The sequence below is a fragment of the Uloborus diversus genome, chromosome 9 (assembly GCF_026930045.1).
Source record: "Uloborus diversus isolate 005 chromosome 9, Udiv.v.3.1, whole genome shotgun sequence".
NCBI classification, from domain to species: Eukaryota; Metazoa; Arthropoda; class Arachnida; order Araneae; family Uloboridae; genus Uloborus; species Uloborus diversus.
This window is the reverse complement of record NC_072739.1, coordinates 76,691,266-76,713,003: the sequence shown is the minus strand read 5'-3', so window position 1 is coordinate 76,713,003 and position 21,738 is coordinate 76,691,266. Positions and strand designations below refer to the sequence as shown.

Below are 21,738 nucleotides of genomic sequence, written 5' to 3'. Positions count from 1 at the left end.
CCAAAATGAATAGTTTGAACTGCAAGTGCTTTGAAGATTATAATGAGTTTTTCGCATGTAATGTTCTACGTATCTATTGTATCTGAACTGTTTTTGAAATCGATTCAGAACGAGGTATTCTATTACCACTAGCACAGGGCTTTTGGACGGGCTGGTACCTTGTTTTAGTTTTTACTAGAAAAGTATCAAAATGTACATTTTTTGCTGTAAAAAGGAATAGTTTGACCTATAGTGCTTTAAAGGTCATAGTGAGTCATTCACATGCAGTGCCCTAGTCATCTATTTTATCTGAAGTGATTTCAAAACCAATTCAGAACAAAGGTTTCTATTACCTATAGCACAAGGCTTACGGAGGGGCTTGTAGCTTGTCATTAGCATTACTGGAGGAATATCCAAAATATTTTTTTTTTTTGCTACAAAACACATAGTTCGACCTGTAGCGCTTTAAAGGTCAAAATGAGTCATTTGCATGCAGTGTTCTTGTAATCTAATTGTATCTGAAATGTTTTCAAAACCGCTTCAGAACTTGAGCTTGTTCCATCATCATAGCGCTGGGTAAATCTGCACATGTAATCATAGCGCAGGCCTTGTCTTTGACGTTACTGGCTTGTAACCTCTGAAAATGGTTGCTAATCCTCATGATAAGCTGTCAACATTGGCATTTAAAAAATCACATGTTCTTTGGGATTGCACGCTTCCATGTCACTTTGTTCCTTCCTATAAGCTCTGTGGAGTTCTAAGAGCCATATGGAGGAATACGTCTGCAGACTTTGCATCTCGAAACCTTTGATTTCAAGTCTCCAGCTTTTAGCGTCTGAGGCTCTGGAATGAGGAACTGTTTTTCGTGATGAATCACTGCCAACCAGAAGCTGTATGCGGTGGTGTAATAATTACATCGACCTAAACCTTGACATTCTATGAAGGGGTTTGGTCTAAAGTCTTCCAGACAAGAACCAGGTGAAGAAAGAGGCTGGCCACTGCCTTCTGCGCCTGCATCTGTGTTCTAAAAATGGAATAATGATTTTAGTTCAAGGAGTCGGCACATAAAATTTGAAGAAATGTGGCAGTTTTTACTATGTCTTGTAGGTTTTGCAATTAAAATGCCAGAAATAGTAAACAAAAACATCTCAATGTGTTTCAGCTACATAAGACAAATTCTGACTAGCAGTCTAAAAAAGTTACCATAAAGAAGCTATATCCAGACCATAAGTCGTCCCATCCTCCTGGACATTCTGGTATTTCTGTACTTTGACTATGCACAGCTATCACCTGCAAAAGGGAAAAAAAAAGCTCAACATCATCAATGAAAAAACATATAATTACATTCTCGTAATTAATTCCTCATGTTTACCTGTGTAGAAGATTCACATACGGAACACCTGCTGACAAACCTCTTAATGTTGCGACCCGTGATGGGTGCCATATCCATTGGCATTTGCGCTGGTGTGCTGAGCCAGTAGCTGAAATCACTGCGAGATGCCAAATGGCACACATTGTTCAGATTGCAGAACATGAATGGCATAGTGCTGAACTTTCTCAGGCAACTTCCTGGGCTTCCTGTTGCAAATTAGAAAAGAATGTGTAATGCATCAATCAGTGGCGGATCCAGACGCTCCTGTTGGGAGGGGCGATTCCGTAATGCATTATGGGGGGGGGGGCTGACGAATTAAAATAAAATTTAGTAAAAGTTTAAGAAACAAAGCTTGATGTTATTTTTTTTTTCAAAAAATGAAAATTATTCAAATAGTTTGAAAGAAAGTTATAAGTGTTTCAAGTACCACACACACACAAAAATAAAAAAATTGAAAAAAAAAAAAAAAAAGAAGAATTTCTTCTAATGTTCTGGATCCATTATCCAAATTAAACCCTTCAACTTTTGATTCGTTTGAGGACTCGTGAACAATTTTCAGAGCCATTTAGGTTCACAATTGTACTTTTTTCCTTGTAAAAGAAATGTTGCATTATTAAGATATTAATTTAATAATCTTTCTCTATTGGACAACAAAATAAAGGGACCTCCCAAAATCCCAGATCTGATTCCCATTCGAAGAAGATTTAGACTATTTGGTGTTTAATAAGAAAAAGGGAGGCTTGGAGGTCCCATTCCGGAAAATTCTAGAAATTAGGGGTATGTTTTCGAAAAAACAATTGTTTGCTATCTTTGGTTTCTTGAACGGAAAGGATGAGATTCAATAATTCTCCCACAGTTGTTTGCTTCCAGTTCGCAATTTTAGACATCTTTAGTGATGCAAAAAACCAGGGGGTTTTCCTCCGGAAAAAAATTCGGAATTTAAGTCCTAAAAACGCAATTGTAGGCCACTTTTGATGACTTAGCAAAAGACATGAGGTTCAGAACTTTTCTCCTGAAACTTTTCGATGTAGGAGATCCAAAAACGCTTTAGACAATCTTTGAATGATGTTGAAAGATGAGGAAAGAAGGACATGGGGGCTCCTCTCCGAAATTTTTTCGAAATTGATGTCCTGAAAACGCAGTCGTAAGCCATCTTTTATGGCGTAGGGGGGAAGGGACGGGGTTTGGAACTTTCTATCGGAAAATGGTCGAAATTGGAGCCTTGAAATGTGATGGTTGGCCATCTTTGGTAGCGTTAAGGGAAAAGACGGGGTCAGGAGCTATCCTTCAACTTTTCGATATTGAAGCTTCAAAAACGTAATGTCATTGGATCTTCATTGATGTTAGGGGAAGAGCTCGGGATTTGGGGCTCTCCCCCGGAATTTTTTTTCAGAATTGAAGTTCTAAAAACGTAATCGAAGGACCTCATTAACGACATTTTCAAAAAAGTTACCCGATTCCGCCGATATTTTTGAAATTGAAGCTCTAAAAATTCAAAATTTTGGCGATCTTCAGTGACATTGGAAAGAGGGGTTGAGGGACTCTCCGCTGAAAAAATTTTGGAATTAAAGTAATAAAAATACAGTTGTAGGTGATTTTTTTGTAAAGCGTTGGGGGGGGGGAGAGGGGGGAAAGAGAGGTTGGTGACCTGTTCCCGGAAATTTCTCGAATTTACAATTTTTTTTGGGGGGGGGAGGACGATCGCCCCCTTTGGATCCGCCTCTGGCATCAATCCAATTTGTAAAATTAAACAAGGAAAAAATGAAGGATAAACTATATAATAGGCTTTGAAGAAGAGATAATTAAATTCACAATTATTTTTTGATCTAACGATTCCTATCGTTCCATTAAATTTGAGTGGAAAAGAGTTCTTAAGAGTGAAATTTATGAAATTATATACTATGCCGTAGTTATACATTTACTCGATTTTATCTAACTGTATTGTATCAAAGGGGTTGTTAAACGATCGCTGTGCTCAACGTGTGTTACGCATTAATTACACACAATACACAGCTACAAATGCTCATTGGAACACACTCGAAAACTTCGTATTTTTCGATAAAGTTATCGTATTGTCCAATTACACTCAACACGATCATTAAATGCAATGTTTCTTTATGACGAATTGTTTCGTTATGACAATGATCAGTTTTCACACGATCGTCATAAGATGAAGCGACTGTATGATTACTTTTGTTGTATTTTGACAATTGTAACAATTGGGCATTTATTGCTGATTCCTTATTCACTGACTTTTGATTTTTTGACGATCAAGAACCATAAACCAACTGTATGTCTGAAACATGTTCTTATGAATTTAAAACTACTTTATATACCTACTGCATAAAACGACTTCTAACCAATTGGGGGACCACAGGCCAAAAAACTTTTTTGAAGCCCAATTTAATGAGACATAACAGACAAAGGTATTATACTTAAGTATTATCCCTCTACCGTTTTCCAAAAGAAAACAGCTGCAAAATGAGCGATTAACTTCCAATGATGGAGTCGCCTAACTTGCTCTACTGATTTTGGAAAACCTTCGAAGGTAGACATTAGGCGAGATTATTTATCTCAGTATTCATTTGATGACAGTTTTTGTTCTTGGTCGACGTGATAATACGTAAACACTCAAACAAATATTCATATGGAACCAGCAGGGCTAATTTCAATGTTGCTGTGGTGCTCAACCACTCATTCAACATATTTGTTGGGGAGAAAAAATTCTCACACCTTAAGTAAGCTGAAGGAATATCAAACAAATTCCAAATAAGAAGAAAATCTTAATTTTCTTTCTTTTTCTCAATTAAAAGACTAGAACTTAAACAATTTTAGTTATTTAGAAGCCCCTAAAAATCGTGGGTCCTAGCTGGTCTGTTCAGTAACTAGGCCCTGTCTTTCGGAATATCTGGATAGAAATAGTTTGCTTTTACTGAAAGTAAGCAAAAATTTCTGAAATCAAGAAATGTTAAATAAGTGTGACTTCTAGACATGATAAAAATGATCGATGGCATTATTTTCCGACCAATGCTTTTTCTCGCCACATTTTAGAAAATATGCTTTTTTTTAAAAAACTTTTTCTTGCAACATTTTATAACCTTCATTCAACAAAATGTCACATGATAAGCGAAATTCCTTGGCTTATTTAAAAAAAGAAAAGAAAAAGTACCCAAATCCTGCCCATGAGCTCTTTCGTTTCCTTGGATATAGAGCAAGGAATATCCACTCCACATAAGGGCAGTACCACCAGGGCATCGGGGTATATCTTCAGTTTGACTATGTCGAGTGTAGAAAAATCCTCTCGATGGAGCAGGGGATCCTGGATATCCAGGTTCTCCGGGGGATCCGGGAGAGCCTTTGAGTCCAGGAAAGCCGGCAAAACCTGCATAGATTAAAGTGAATAATATTTGATCATTTTATTGATTCAATTATATTGTTTGACTTTGAAATTCTACCACTGTTCTCAGTTTTGTCAATGTTATTGAAAAGCTTATAATATCATTAATAATTATTATTTAGCATAGCAAATTCAGTTTTACTGTTCCTAGAATACACAACTACATAATACTTCTTAATATTATGTTGGATTTAAATTGATGTTGGTTCGGAAGGATTGGGGGCGCCGTATTGAAAGCAATAATTATCATTGGTTTTGAGTGTGGAGAGACCTTTCTGTTATTGATTATGTTTAAAATAATTTCCAATTCAATGCAATACTAACAGTTTATTTGAAGTAATTTAAACTTGAGAATGCACAATTTTGTTCCATATTAAATTTTTTGCCATTAAAAAAAAGAAGCAAAAAATGCTGCACTATAAGATCCGATGTTTTAGGTGCTTTTTAAAGAAAAATGTGGCATTTTTCAAAACCATTTATTTTCTGCAGGTCGGTTTAATCTTTCACTTTAACCCTTCAAATACCAGCATGAGACACATAGGTCCCCTAATTCCAAGTTTATTTTACAAATTATCGAATACAAATACAGTAAACTCCCGATTATCGGCGGTCGGTTTATCCGCGGCTCGGATTATCCGCGGGTCTTTTCACTATTTTTTCAACGGTCATTAAACGTTTTTTAAACTTATGATTGTGTTATTGTTCGTTTTTAGCGTTTACATATGTATATTTTTTACATCCAGTGTTAGTAAATGGAATGTAGCAATGTTTTTAGCATCAATTTAAAGGTGTGTGTGAGTGTTATTCATATTTTTTAGCTATGCCATACAGTAGTATTGTTTTTTTTTTAAACTATTATTCGGATTATCCGCGGTTTTCGCTAATCCGCTGTTACCATGTCACCCTATTCCGCGGATAATCGGGAGTTTACTGTAATTGGTAAATTATATTTTTTTTCCTGTGCCTATGTGGACATAAAAATCATAGTATCTGCAACAAATATCGTTAAAAAATATAATGTAATTTTTATTTGTTTAAAACACCGCGAACTTTCCACATCAGAGCTTATGATCACTAAAAGATTAAAAGCTGCCTTTGCCGTTATTTAAAAATATAATCGGCAGCTCATAAGTATTCATGATTTTTTTTTTTTTTTTTTAGTTTGCTCAAATATATTATCGCTAAAAGAAAGATGTTCGGAAGTCCCGTAGAACAGAAACATCTCCTGAAATGCCCATTTCACAGAAATAATTAAAGACAATTTTTCAGGAGTGTAGAAAAAACGTTGCTGCATTACTGTAAAATTGACCAGACGAGCTTTCATTTGGATGTAATCATACACTTGGGCGTAAATAATCTTTCTTTCTAAAGAATGATTTTGAAAGTTTTGGCCTTGTTGCTTTTCTGCAGTTTGAGATTAAATTACGGAATAAAGTCTATGGTAATCTTTCTGTTAAAATGGCAATAAATTTGACAATTTTACATTTTTCATCGTAAGAATTTACGTATTTGACATGTCCCATCAATTTTGACATGACAATTTTACATTTTTCATCGTAAGAATTTACGTATTTGACATGTCCCATCAATTTTTCAGGAATTTCCTATGAGCGAAAAATAATATGCATTGCTTGGTGGGATGAAGAGGATAATGGTGCTGTAGGTAGATGTTACTGGTTGTGGCTCAAACTTTCATAGTTAGCCCTACGAGTTTAGAGAATTTTTGAAAGATTACAAGTTATATTTATACTATTCTAGGTATTATTTAAAAAAATGTATCATTATAAAATCAATTTCTTAGATGAACATTTAAGTTAAACTAGAACATGATTTTTCTTGCAAGTACCTGATCATATAATTCTTAAATTCAAAACCTCCGTGAGATATTTTCTGCTATGCCATTGTTTAAAACGAAATCATCTTATATATTACAAACAGAGTATATTTGTATGTATGTATCTATGTCATCGCTAACTCCTGGTGAACGACAGAAAACTGAGCTTCGAACCAGGTATCGATAGATTCGATTTTCTTGGTTATATGTTTAGCTATGTGGCATAGTTGTGCGACTTTAATTAGCGGAGATATTAATTAAAAACGTAACTTTTTTTCCTCTTGGTTCCCCATCATTCTGGCAAGTGGCCAAACGAAAGTGACTAGCAGTCCGAAGATTTTTTTCTCTCAAGGCTACGTTGATCCTGTGTTCATAATTCCTCTCTTTTTTCTGTATAAAATGGAAGTTTTTGAATAGTTTGAGCTAATGGTTTAGTTACAAGGTGCGCGGAACGGAATCGAATGATTCTAGAGCTGCGAGCACAGAAGAATAACACACTGTTTATTAATTAATGTACCAGTGCAAGCCGGTACATTAATTAATAAACAGTGTGTTAAGCGATGTGTTTTTTAATGCGATCATTTTTATCGTCTTTTCCTTCGAAGGAATGTAATTAACGTATCGAAAACGCCAATTGAATTTCTTTCGCTGAGCGAAGCCAAAGAAGGTACAGCGCTGAATGCACTGTACTTTAGTATTTCGGAAGAACATACACTCCTGTTTGTGAAAATTGCAACACTACGAAAGACTTACGCGAGTGAGCTGAAAATTGCAGGAAATGTAAAGTAGGGCATGATATGCAAATGATTAGAATAGCAGACCGGTAGCGCATGCGTATGAGCGCCTTCTGAACGACGGATCGAACCGAATATGAATAGACGGCTGTAGCGAGGCGTGTATGATTATCGGTGGTTACATGCTAGAGTTAACGTTAACTGAATATTATGCCTCTTCAACGAAAGAAAGCGAAGTTTGAGCAAATTTCAGAGTTTGAACAAGGCAGAATTATCGGCCTTCGTGAAGCTGGATTGTCTTATCGTGCAGTAGACGCTCGTGTGCAGCCTAACAGCAGTACAACCATGCGTGTTTGGAAGCAGTGGATGGACGAGGGTCGGACAGCTCGGAAATACGGGAGTGGACCCCGAAATGTGACGTCAGCTCACGATGACAGACACCTGATGCGTATGGCGCTGACGGACCGCACAGCTTCTTCTAGACAATTGGCAGCACAGTGGTCAACAGCTACAGGTGTTTCATTGTGTGCTTCATCAATTCGGAGACGTCTGCTGCAGTGTGGGCTGCGAGCAAGGATTCCTTTATATAGGATTCCACTCACGCAAAACCATCGCACCCTGCGCCTACAATTGGCCAATGTGCATAGGAGCTGGCGTGCTGATTGGCAGCAGGTCGTCTTTTCTGACGAATCCCGCTTCAATTTGTGGCACCATGATGGCCGAATTCGTGTCAGGCGCTATGCCGGTGAACCGCACATTCCGGAGTGCATTATCGAACGTCACAGTGAACGAACACCCGGAGTTATGGTCTGGGGAGCCATAGCATATCATGCACGATCACAATTGCTACGAATTGTGGGCAATTTGAACAGTACCCGATACATAAACGAAGTTTACAGCTCCAAGCTATTCCTTTCCTGAAAGGATTGCCAAGGGCTGTATTTCAGCAGGATAATGCCCGTCCACATGTCGCCAGGACTGTCAAATTCTACCTTGATTCGCAGCAGGTACAGCTTCTTCCTTGGCCTGCATATTCCTCGGATATATCACCGATTGAACATGTGTGGGATTTCGTTGGCGGCGTCTCGTTCGTGATCCTCGTCCTGTTGCTTCGACAGACGAACTTTGTTGCGCATACAAACAATATAGAATACTCTTCCGCAGGCAGATATTCAAATTTTGTTTCACTCCATGCCGAGTCGTTCAGCAGCTCATTGCGGCGCGTGATGGCCACACAAAATACTAATTTCTATCTCTTTTTGTAGTTTGTTTGGTTTGAAAATGTAATCATTTATTTGTACCATTACCACTCAACTGTATATTAAATTTCATTCAACTATGATGCTTCCTTCATGGTATGTCAATTTTCACAAACAGGAGTGTAACTGTACACCAACCCACCGGAGGTGGAGAAGCCGAGGCCGGCACCGTGGGCAGCTAATCTCTAGCCGCCTTGGTGGCTAGTTATCTTTTATATTTTTATGTTTGTACTTGAAAAATTCTATAAGCATCAATACCGAAACCAAGACATATCTTAGTTTGAAAAAGAAAAAGATTAAAAAATAATGCGTAAGAGGTTACCATTCAGGCCCTTATCTCCGAGAGCACCCTTGAAACCTTGAGGTCCAGAAAAACCGTTTAATCCCGGATATCCGGGATCGCCTTTTGGTCCAGGAAAACCTGGTATTCCTGGTTCACCTACAGGCCCAGGTAGTCCAGGAAGTCCTGCGAATCCGGGAAAGCCTGGATCTCCTGGAAATCCAGGAAGTTTTACTACTTCAAGAGGTCCAAATGAATCACCGGGAAGTCCCGTTAAACCTAAGGAAGAAAACATATTATTTCACTCTTACAAAAAGGTTTGCGAGATTATAAAGGCTACCGATTGTTGAAATATCTTTCGCAAGAAGGAGATCACTGTGAAGTATTAAATTTGAAAAGTCGGTTCGTCTGTACATTATTAAAATTAAAAGGAAAGTAGATGAACCTGTCATGCACATTGCACTAATTAAAATTTTCCCCCGAAGGGAGCGTTTACAAATAAAATACAATGACTAGACTAGTAGCGATTTTGGATGTTGACATATTACAACTTGCAGCTGACCAATATCTCCTCTGAACTATGCCGCTTTGCCCCTGGTGAAGAGTAGGTTCAACATTCTACCCGCAAAGATCCACTATTTTCCTATATTTAGGGAATTTTCTTAACGCGATTTTAAAGTACCTGAAGTGAGCAGCTTTTTGGTCAGTGTAAATGGGCATCCATGTAGTTAGTATGACTCTAACAATAACGCAAGATGGCATTAATTGGTGATAGTATAATAAGTCTGGAACATTGTGGTTAGACCACGCTATCCAGTTGTATTCCTTCTCTTGACATTCAAGTTTCATGCATGTGAAACTAAGTATGTAACTAGAAATACAGTCAGTTTTCCAATAAAGCTGTATTTTAATTGGAGAGATTTCCTTTTCGTGTGATTTTTCAAAATGAATCGCAAATAATGACGTCTTTTGGGCCTGTGTCACTGCACTTTTGCCTTTCGATCCTGATTCACAACAGTTGTGTATTGGTCAGACACCTGAAACGCAGATCGAAGCCTTATCATTAGTTGAAGAAGATTTTTACCGACGTTTTAGCTGTCTATAGCGTTGCGTCAAGTTGATAATGACTGGTGAATCAGGCGGTTAGTAATGATCTGGTTATGATTTGCCGAGTAATGGTTGCTTACCGTCGAACCCTTTAGGTCCAATAGGACCTGGAAGTCCCGGAAAGCCCCTGTTTCCGATTTCTCCTTTTGCCCCAGGGAATCCAGGTCGTCCTGGATATCCGCTGTCACCTTTCTCTCCTGGTACACCCGGCGCTCCATCAACACCCTGGATTAGAAAACAGAAAAACAAAATCAAACCTGAGTACTTGTTGACACTTCTTTCCTAAAACGGAAATGTTTCATTTTTTTATTGTCTAGTTCTTTAGTCGTTAGTGGAAACGTTGCAAAGCATTTTTGTTTATTGACAGTACTTAATTGGACTAATTTGAAGTCGTTTAGAAACTCTTGAGGGCCTCATTAAAAAATATGTGGTGCTACAGACCCTGGTTCGACCCTCTTCCACTCCAATTCTGCAAGGGCAAAAACACCCTTTATAATAAGAAAGCCTATGATGTCGCCAAGATGCTTTTCACCCCATCTGACATTTTCCCCCATACCTCTTGCACTTGTCACACGACGACGACAACAGTCCCGGATAATTGATAAAGTTTGATCACGGAGAGATGGCGGATGACCTTGAAGCGGAAACATAATTTGTATCATTTGTAATAGGTTTTTAGTTATTATTTTGATATAGATAGGATTTGCTAGAACTCGCTTCCTACTACTCGGAGTTTTATGGCTGATTCTACCTATTGAAAATGATACGAATGGTGTTTCCGCTTAAAGGTCATCCGCCATCTCCTTGTGTGGTCAAGCTTTAACTGGTTTACTCTCTGTCATTTCAAATTTTCCCGAAGGACTCTCATCTGTTAAGTCACAGCATGACAAGCACAGGGGATCCTCGTAGGTGATGTCATTTCTAATCGCTTTTCGTACAGCAGAACCTCGCATTAAACTTTTGAGAGCATGCACTTATCTTTCATTACATTTTTGAGAGATAGCATATAAAAGGGATAGTTCCATCATAAAACGATTATTTTTTAGTGGAGAGCATAACTGGAAAAACCCCTGCACACGCCTTGAAGTTTTTAGTTAACTTTGTCGAAGATTTTTTTACTACGATGTTTTCTCAGAGATCTCTCTATTTAGAATTCAGTACTTCTACTGCAACAAAAGAAAACGGGACAAAAGCCTTTTTTGATTATTCATCATACTTACAGGTGGCCCTTCTTCTCCAATTGGTCCTGGAGTTGCTACACCAGGCAACCCTCTGTCTCCAGGAAGTCCAGTCAATCCAGGGAACCCAACTTCTCCTTGAAATCCTTTTGCACCTTCTAATCCTCCAATGCCTGATAGATAGGCAGTATTAATAGGTTATAAATCATAAGTAATAGTTATTTTTTCAAGATAAACCAGAGTTTTTTTTGTTTGTGCATTGACTTGGATGTAAGCAATCTTTCGACAGAAATCTATCAAAAATACAATTTGACATGAAAAATTATTCTTCTGTGAGAGGCAGTTAAATGTGTGATTCTAAGAGGGAGTGACGGTGAAATTCATGAAATAAGTTCAATTTTTACTTTTTTCTATATTCAGAACATAGAACATTTTGTGAAATGAAAGCTGCGACCCTGGGTACACAGGTCTTCGCTAAGGTTTTAATCGCTTCTTTTAATGAATTCCTTACGATAAGCATCCTAATTAATTCCAAATTTAACCCTCTTCAAGAAATTTCTTCTCTGTTTCCACTGGTTTCGTAGGAATTCCAAAAGATTCCGTTTTCTAACTTTATGTTTCGAATATTTTATACAAGGTGTATCAGTACAACGTTTACAGACTTTCAGGGCAGGTAGAATACACCTAGAAGATGGGAAATCGCATAGCAATGCATGGTCGGAAACGCTTTCCTGATGCAATAGTGACAACACAAATCACAAGAAAGACAAGACATGAATAAGATAAGATAAGATAAGATAAGATTCATTAACAAAACAAAATACACGTACATAACAGTAAGCAAAATTAAATAAAGTAAAGTTAAAAAACTTACAAATTATAAAACATGAATTAACAAACGTCATAACAAAACATTAATAAGACAATCTTGACTATAGTTCAACATGAGTTAATAATAAATTCAACACTAAAGAGCGCCAAAGGCACTGTCCGCAGTGTTTTTTAATTGGTTAAATATAGGAGGAGAAAACATGTTTATTATTTTTAATAGAGCAAAAATGCTGGTAAGTTTTTGTCTGGTGTACACGATAGATGTCGTTACGTAAACCGAAGCACCAGATGACGGTGCATTCTCACACACGGTTTTTATTGCCGCGCTCGCTTTGACGTTCAAACTTGCATACGTCGGAGATGTGAGGGACATCACGGACCGAGGTCGTAATTTCGAACACCTACTTTGATGATGATCGTTGGCTCCTTCATGTTCTTTTTTCTTTAAACATGTTTTCTTCTCTTATTCCTGTCTTGTCTTTTCGGTGATTTGTGTCGTCACTACCGCGCTAGGAAATCGTTTCCGACAATGCATTGCTATGTGGTTTCCCAAATCTAGGTGTACTCTATCTGCCCTGAAAGTTTGTAAACGCTGTACTGATACACCCTGTATATGATAAAATAAATGTTAAAAATTTTTGTTATAAAGGAAAGCTCAGTGCAAAAGAAATGAGCAGAATTTCACATTCGATATATATATATATATATATATATATATATATATATATATATATATATATATATATATATATATATATATATATATATATATATATATATATATATATATATATATATATATATATATATAAATGTCTACATTTACTCACAAAAATGTAGCGGATAAAATTACACAAAAATAATAAAAATAAAACTAAAGAAACAAAAAGTACTATATATTTTTTTAATGCATATTAAAAAAAAGTTTGTGGTTGTCATATTATTTGAATGACTGAAAGATACAAAAACTGCTACAAATAAATCTGAAAAAGTATTAGCAAACGTGAAAATTTTAAAATTTTGTTGAAATATTTGTGTCTCTGAAAGTTATGTAAGAGCATAAAACAAGACAATAGACCTATTTTTAAAGAATTCTTTTGTTGACCTGTTTATGACACTTGTTATATCCCTCTATTAGTTTTCTGTGCATTTTTTCTCCACTATTATATGAAGATCAGATACAAATCATTTTGCATTGTATGTGAAGCATCCGGTTGCACATGCAGTGTTTAAACGTCTCATAAACATCTTAAAATGGTTGTCACAACGGTGACAACCACTTTGAAACTATGCCTAGGTCAGTAGATTTCAGAATCTGATTTGAGAACCACATACGAGTAAATTGTGCAATAATGAAAAAAATTAAACTAGTTTGCTGTTGAAAGAGCATATTGAGACATCTTCTGACGCAAAAATTGTTTGCCCTTGTGTCCTCGTTAACGGGATTTAAGGTCTTAAAGTCTGCCGAAATTTTAAGAAAAGAGCCGAATTTAAAGACTAAAGCTATATGGTTCGAGCACGAAAAGTTGAACTTTTGCTCTGCCTCGTTTCAGAATTGTCCATTTTCGTGACGGGGCGATGTGGCGAGAAAAGTTGCAACGGAATTTGCAAGTGCGTCATTGGAATTGAATACGTCACCTTGGAATTCAAGAAAATAGCCAAAAAGGTAAAACATTTTTAATTTGCGCGGTCAAGGCAGTTGTCTCATTGGACAACTCATGTCCTACATAAGTGGATGGGTCTTGGCTTTATTTCTTTCAGCAGCCATTGGTCAGAGATAGCAACGCCCCCGATAATTAATTTCAATTGGAAATTGGCTCGAGTAGGGTTGCAATAAAGAATGCAAGGCTTGTCATTTTTACTTTTTCACAAACTCAACGCAGTTATTGCCGCAACTTAAATCTTTCAGGTCTAAATAATTAGATAAAGAAAATATACTAGGAGTTTTTTTTTTCATATCGCCAAAATGTTGTTAAAATCCAAAATATGGCAGGCGTCCTTTCTTCTTTCGCTACCTATTTTAAGGAATGGACCCGTTTTCTCAAATGATTGACACAAGTCATTTGTTCGCGGTCGGATTATAAGATGTTTTCCATTACTGACCAAAACTCGCTAAGTTTAGCGACTTTTCTTAAAATTTTGGCAGACCTTAAGACATTATATTTCGGTAACCAGACGTGAGTTCAAATGATTTATGCACCCAAAACATTTTTTACTATGCTTTTTCGATTGCTAATTGTTTATTTAGCTTTTCATTATTACACTATCGTATGGTTTCCTGATGAGATCGAGGAAATGAAGCAGAAAACGGAGTAACGTGCTTTTAATAATAAATTATAAGGAGCCTTCTTTTGTTCACCTGGTGGTCCTGGGGGTCCTCGAAATCCTTTTTCTCCCGCTCTTCCAGGGAATGAACTACCTCGTTCTCCTTTTCTTCCGGGATATCCATCATTTCCGGGTATTCCTGGTTCTCCTTTCTTTCCGGGTGGTCCTGATCTTCCGGACAGTCCTGGAAATCCCTCGTCGCCAGTTTCACCCTTTGGACCTAAGTAAAAGCATTTTGTTTGTTTCATTCACTGATTAACTTGTTACAAATTTTCTTTAACCTTTACTCGTAAAGTGGCAATTACCCTAATTAAAAATATATATATATATATATAAATTAAAAAATAAATAAATAAAGGAAGAAAAATAAATAATTAAGTAAAAGGAAAAAAAATTTTTTGAGATATTTAAATAGCTTCAATATTCTGCTTTCAAAAGCTACAAAATGTCTTTTAGTCTTTAAATTAATAAGAAAACTAGAAGCAATTTCATGAAGGGCAACTGCACTGTTTTAAACTGAAAATCATTATTTTTTTCCCCTGATCTTCTCACAGCCATCTTTTAAAAGTTTTTATTAACGCAAACATCTTTTTCAAAAAAAAAAAAAAAAAAAGAAAAAAAAAATTATTAACTTCATCCATCTGAATTTTCTCAAAAATGGTAATTGATTACATTACTGTGCAATGAACCTGTAAAATCTAATGTGCATGCAATATTGTTTTTTCAACATGATGACGAATGAAAGTTAAGTGGAAAAAATGGGCGTGTCTGTTTCCGCATGTAAACGCTTTCTTTGTACCTTGCTTCTAATCGATACTTGAACAGTACAACAGCAAGTATCATCAATGTTAAGGTTTTTTGTTTTTTTTGGAGAAAAATAAATATTCAAATCAATGGGGAAAACAAGATGCACATTGATGAGAAAAAAGAGCCAACATATACCTAAAGAGGAAATGTAAAAAAGGTGTCTTACCTGAACCACCAGGAAGGCCTTCAAGCCCCGGAGAACCGGGTCTACCAGGTAAACCTGCAAATAAACCGGTTTTAAGCTTAAAAAAAAAATTAAAATAGCATACCGTACCATACACACATACTCTCTAACCATCTTTCACACACAGGCACACACACACACATCTTGCTAAAAATATTGCATTTGTCTAACATGGCCCTACATTTGTTGTGTATGGAAACACTAAATATAACTTCTGGTTAGCTAAGTTAGCTTTCACAACAATTTCGAAAATTTGAATAATTAATTATTTGCAATAATTATGTACAGAGTGGAACTCCAATTATCCGAATTCCTACTATCCGAATCTCTGATTATCCAAATCGTTTTCAAAATATCGTAAAAAACAAATTAGGAAAGTCGGAAACGTACCACAATTCACAAAATAATGATTCTGTCTACGTGATATTCCTTCTGTGATGCTACTTAAACAGTTTACTAATTGCCCAAGCTAATCAACAAGCAATGACTTTTGCTTAAAGGACGGTGCGTACGTACTGTACTAATGTACTGCACTTGTAAGTACGATCAACACGTAAAAGTGTCGCCTTTTCATTTGATTAATTAAAAGCTCTTTTTCTTTAAAAATAGCTTTTGTTCTCTCATTTTCATTGAAACATTAGTTAAAAAAGATTAATTAATTAAAATCCAATTATCCGAATGTTTGATTATCTGAATGGGGTTCGATCTCAATTGATTCATATAATTGGAGTTCAACTGTAATACAGGGACTATATGCTCTTGCCATAACGCGTATTGTATTTCCATTGACGTTGCGGAAGTGTAATATCGTACTACAGCGATTTCTTTTGTTCATCTGCGAACTTGACGATGAGCAGTCGAACCGAGTCTTGAGACTAAATAAAAGTTATTGTTGAACAAATTTAATAAAACATTCAATAGCTCAGCATTACTTTGATATTTTAGGAAGTTTTATTCATCAATCTTTTCATGACCAATTGAGTTAAAATATTAGTTTTATTTATTTATTTATTAGAGTTTTTGTAGTTTTTGGTCAATTCGTCTTGTAGTTGCTACTTATTTCGAAATTTATCAGTATGTTGCTTAAATAATTTCAATGAGGACAAAAAATCTCTTTTCTCTGAAACAACCGGCACCGGTTCGTGGAAAAATTTGACCGGCTGTCGCAGATTTGTGTGTTTGTGTTAAAATTTTTTTTTGCTCAAAACTAAACAAAAATAAAATTTTGCACCAGAAATTTTACTTTAATTTCGTGATGATTTTTTAATTACTTTCTGTGATTTTCTAAAATGTTTATTTATTCTAGTTACAATATCATTGTTGAAAGTAAATACAGCGAAACCCCGATTTTACGTCCCCTAAAACTACGTTTTTTTTCATCAGGTCCCATTCTTCCCGTATACTAATAATGCTAATTTAACTCGGATTGCAAGTTTGTTATTTATGAATTTCCTGCATTTTACGTTTTCCCTGAGAAGTAAAAAAGAAAAGAAATGTTCTGAAATAAGCAATTTGTTTAATTTGTGCTTCTTTAAAGGTAATGTTGTTGAAAGTTGATCTATGAAAGCATAAATGCCACTGAACTTTTCGTCGGCTAATGAAGATGAACAAGAAGGACTGCTTCTTTCAATATTGCATTGAAGAGCTTACAAACAGTGAAAGTCTATTTTCTTTCTCATAAAGGCTAGGAATAAACATTTGCAAAGTATTTCAATCCTGAAAAAGGTGCTGCATTCACTTTGAACTCAATAACTAAAAAGCAATCCACTATTACGGACTGTTTTCAACTTAGACGCCCGGATCCACAACTAAATGCATTAAAATAATCAAAAATGATATCTACAATTATGTTGTTGTCGTAAAATATTGATTGTAATACTTTTTGAAAGAGTCCTCTTTACCACCGGGTCATTCCATACAGATTCAACGGATGAGTGCGCTCGACCATTTTAAATTTTTTTGAAACTCATATCCCAAAAAGATGCATATGAATGATGTTTAAAACCACTTTTATTTTTTCTCTAACCTTAACACTTGACTTTTTAGGGGTCATCAAAAGTGATTTTCGCTGTCAAAAATGGGACTTTTAGACCTTTGCATTTTGGCCAAAATCTATTTGAATTACATTTATGGCAGTTAATTTTACACTTTGATGTTAAAGTGCATAAGATGATAGTCTCACATGCTGAGTTACGTGGCTGTAACTTAATAATTAAAATGATGGCAACAGGTTAAAGTTCAAGGTCAAATGTAAAATTTTTACTCATTTCAAAGGGTCATAACTCGCTTAGGGGACGGAAACACAAAATGAAATATGGCAAAAACTAATCACTGGAGTCACACTAATGAGAAAATATAGCTGTAATTGTGTGTTTGTTTACCCTTTATAAATTACAGACCCTCAAAGATCAGAAAATTGAGAAAAATGACATTTTTAGACCCCTGTAAACCAAAAGGGGATGAAATTAAAAATAAAACTTCTTGGCCAATTGAATATTCCATTCAAGTACTATACATGATATATATATTGTTTTGTGTATTTGGTTTGTAAAAATGATACAGGTCTTTGAAATTGAGCAATTTTGCTAGTTAATCCACGCACTAAGACAGAAATAAAAAGTGTGAAAACTTCATTGCACCTTCTTAAATTACGTATATTGTGCTCTATGTAATATATTATACTGAAAAAACATATTGTAAGTATAAAAATAATTATTTTAATTTGATAACTTAGAAATATTTTTACATAAATGAGTAATTCATACATGATTGACAGCTTAAGTAGTTAATTTATAGACTATCTACACACACAAATTTTCAATGCATACAAACATATGCTCTGTGCATTAACTTATGTAACTTGCCTAAACACGTGCAAAAGCATTATCTACATAGTTGAAAGGGAAAGAAATGGTGCGTTTTTCATTTCTTGCTTCAGTGTAGTTTTAAGAAAATGAACTCACACAGTAGTACTATAGTTCTGGTGGTGACACAGCATGTGGCGTACTGAAATACTTTACTCAAATACACAACAAAAATAGAAAGAACTTTCTTAGTTTATGTAATCACGAAACGGATGTCAACTTGAGAGCTGAATGGCATTTCTATGCAATATCACACGGTAGTGGACATTGTAAAAGAATCAGAAGAACCGTAAAAAGAATTGATACTACTAAGACTAGCTTGCAAAGAACTACTAGAAGTCACATTTTAATTCCTACAGAAATGTATACCTTCTGCATTTTTGCTACTAACCATTGCATGTATCCTTGTGAGCATTCAGTATATTAAACTAGCTGAAAAAATGCTGCAAGAAAGGTTTGACTCTGCAAATAAAATTCCCAATACAACATTTAATCACTGCTTTATGCCACCGTATTTAAATATTATCACTGTAAAATTATTGTCCCCTAGCAATAGGTATGAAGAATAGTGTGTTACTAGAAAGACTATTAAAGGAAAATGCCCATTATTGTCAAAAAAGTTATTACATAGCTTGTGTAATTTAGAACCCCTGTCATTGTCTTGCTCCTAGTACATTTTCGAAGTATCAAATTATGAATGTGCCTTGGTAAAGCATTTTAAAACGCCATTACAACTATAGGACTACTAGGTGAGTTCATTTTTTCAAAACTACACTCAAACAAGAAATAAAATCGCACTTTTTAAAATTTAAATTTTGTATATATAATTTTTTTGCATATGTTTAAGGCAATTTAGATATGTTAATGTACAGAGCATATGTTTGTGTTTATTGAAAATTTGTGTGTGTAGATAGTCTATAAATTAACTACTTAAGCTGTCAATCAAGTATGAACTACTCATTCATGTCCAAATATTTCTAAGTTATCAAATTAAAATAGTTTTTTTTAATACTTAAAACATGTTTTTTAGGTATAATATATTATATAGGCCATTTGAGAAAGTGCGATGAAGTTTTCGCACTTTTTATTTCTGTTTTAGCGCGTAAATTAACTAGCAAAATTGCTCAATTTCAAAGGCCTGTATCTTTTTTACAAACCAAATACACAAAACAATATATATAACATGTATAGTACTTGAATGGAATATTCAATTGACCAAGAAATTTCATTTTTAATTCCATCCCCTTTTGGTTTACAGGGATCTAAATATGTCATTTTTCTCAATTTTCTGATATTTGAGGGGCTGTAATTTGTAAAGGGTAAACAAACACACAATTACAGCTATATTTTCTCATTAGAGTGACTTCAGTGATTAGTTTTTGCCATATTTCATTTTGTGTTTCCGTCCTCTAAGCGAGTTATGACCCTTTGAAAGGAGTAAAAATTTTACATTTGACCTTGAACTTTAACCTGTTGCCATTATTTTAATTATTAAGTTACAGTCACGTAACTCAGCATGTGAGACTATCATCTTATGCACTTTAACATCAAAGCGTAAAAGTAACTGCCATAAATGTAATTCAAATAGATTTTGGCCAAAATGCAAAGGTCTAAAAGTCCCATTTTTGACTGCGAAAATCACTTTTGATGACCCCTAAAAAAATCAAGTATTAAGGTTAGAGAAAAAATAAAAGTGGTTTTAAACATCATTCATATGCATCATTTTGGAATATGAGTTTCAAAAAAATTAAAAATGGTCGAGCGCACTCATCCGTTGAATCTGTATGGAATGACCTCACCTTGAGTTTTTTCTATTTGACTTTTTCTTTCAATGTATTTCCGTATTTAACGTTTTTTTAACCCAGTCTGATGAGAAACGTAAAATCCGGGTTTCACTGCAGGAGTAAAATCTTACGATCAACTTTTGTAGCAGTTCCCTTACACCTAGTTAGATTTTTTTTCTTTTTTGTATAAAAAGGGGGGGGGGGGGGGAGAAAAATATCACCATGTGGTCCGCGATTTTTTTTTTTCAAATTTTTGCTGGTTCGCGCATGAAAACAGATTGGAAAACGATGGAAAAAGTAGAAAATTGGGAAGTTAATCCTACCCAAGTTCAAAATAATAGAATATCAGAACTGTTTGAACAAAACTTGTCCCTGAGTCGGGAAAAATTAACGCATGCAAACTAAAAAGAGTAGAACTCGTTATTCATGAATGGGTAAATCAATTTAAACAACTTCTGATACATTATTTTAACGACTTATGGATCATTAATCCATTGGAAAAATAGATAGATTTTTTATATGTGTCAAAACACAATAATCTATTCATTCAATGTGAATTTTAAAAAGTAGCGAAATTATTTGCATACCTGTTAACCGATAGTTTTTCTCAAGTATGGAGCTTTGCGCCCGGATAATTTTACGCTCTTTTAAAAGCCTTTTATTGCTCAAAATGGTTCGTCAAGGTGATGAATAGGAAAAAAACGAAGTTACATAATGTATATTTTCTTAAAATTAGAAAAAAACTATCCAACTCAATTCAAATGAAATTACAATCTACGGTATGTAAGATTTTAAAGGAATATAGCAGGACTGACCAACTAAAAAGTAACCGAAGTAAATGAGGTAGAAAAATTGTAACAACTGGCAAAGATGAACACAAATAACAGTGAATAGTTCAAAATAATCATTGAATAATGCTTCTTACGTCCATAAGTGTTGGGAAGAATATATAGTTATCATGTCCACGCCAACTAGACTTCGATGGTTGCATAAACTGCAGTTGCAATTGCGGATCTACGAAGTAAGATCAAAGATAAACATGAAGCAGAAACGTGCACTATACTCCTGGAGCTAAGAGAAGCTCATACAGGGGCAACAAGGTTGGAAAAGTTTTATAGTCAGTGATGAATCTTTTTTGAAATGTGTGTGAACAAAAAAAGGTGTTCGGGTTTGACGTTTAAAAAGAAAAGCGTATGAGAAATTTTGTGTAAGACGTTCTCTCCAATTTAAGACATCTTTTTTGGTTTGTGGGTGCATGAGGGCTGCTGGAATTGGGAAAAATATACATCTTAAAATAAAACAATACTTGACTTCCGCTGTTTATCAGTAATACTGCATGATACTTCATCTGAAGCACAGCAGTGATACATTTAGTGACACATTTTATTTTTCAGCAAGATTCTACTCGGTGTCATGTCTCTAAATCAACTCATAGATTTTAAACAGAAAGAGGAATTTCGGTATTAAACCGGTCAACGAACTCCACCTATTTTAAAATGATCAAGAATTCGTGGTACTGTCAAACCTAAAGTAAACGGTTCAAAACTTGTGCCCGCCAACAAAATTGAGCTCGTTGCCGCATGGTATGGAAACTGTCAGAAGCAATGAATGTAAATTAAGTGATAGAATCTGTGTGGGAAAGGATTAAAGCATTGAATCTAACAAAAAATGACGCATTTTAGTATTGATATTGGTTTTTTTTTTTGAAACTGTTTTTTCCCCGAATATTCTAATTTGTTGACTCAATGTAAACCTTCATCACAATAAACTTTTGGATTATTCTGTCGAAGATTATTTTTAATT

The 21,738-nt window shown here is 35.2% G+C and overlaps 1 protein-coding gene across 1 annotated transcript in view; it reads right to left on the bottom strand.

Annotated features, from left to right (window-relative positions):
* Positions 1-380: 380 nt before the first annotated feature.
* Positions 381-21,738, bottom strand: part of LOC129229654 (collagen alpha-5(IV) chain-like) — a 128,793-nt gene continuing 107,435 nt past the window's right edge. The window contains exons 33-41 of the mRNA XM_054864012.1: positions 15,270-15,323; positions 14,331-14,516; positions 11,183-11,313; positions 10,043-10,187; positions 8,898-9,134; positions 4,521-4,733; positions 1,352-1,557; positions 1,183-1,269; positions 381-1,003 (exon numbers count right to left, since the gene is read on the bottom strand). Coding sequence (XP_054719987.1) covers positions 737-1,003; positions 1,183-1,269; positions 1,352-1,557; positions 4,521-4,733; positions 8,898-9,134; positions 10,043-10,187; positions 11,183-11,313; positions 14,331-14,516; positions 15,270-15,323 — 1,526 coding nt within the window. The 3' untranslated portion in view covers positions 381-736. The remainder of the gene's footprint in view (positions 1,004-1,182; positions 1,270-1,351; positions 1,558-4,520; positions 4,734-8,897; positions 9,135-10,042; positions 10,188-11,182; positions 11,314-14,330; positions 14,517-15,269; positions 15,324-21,738) is intronic.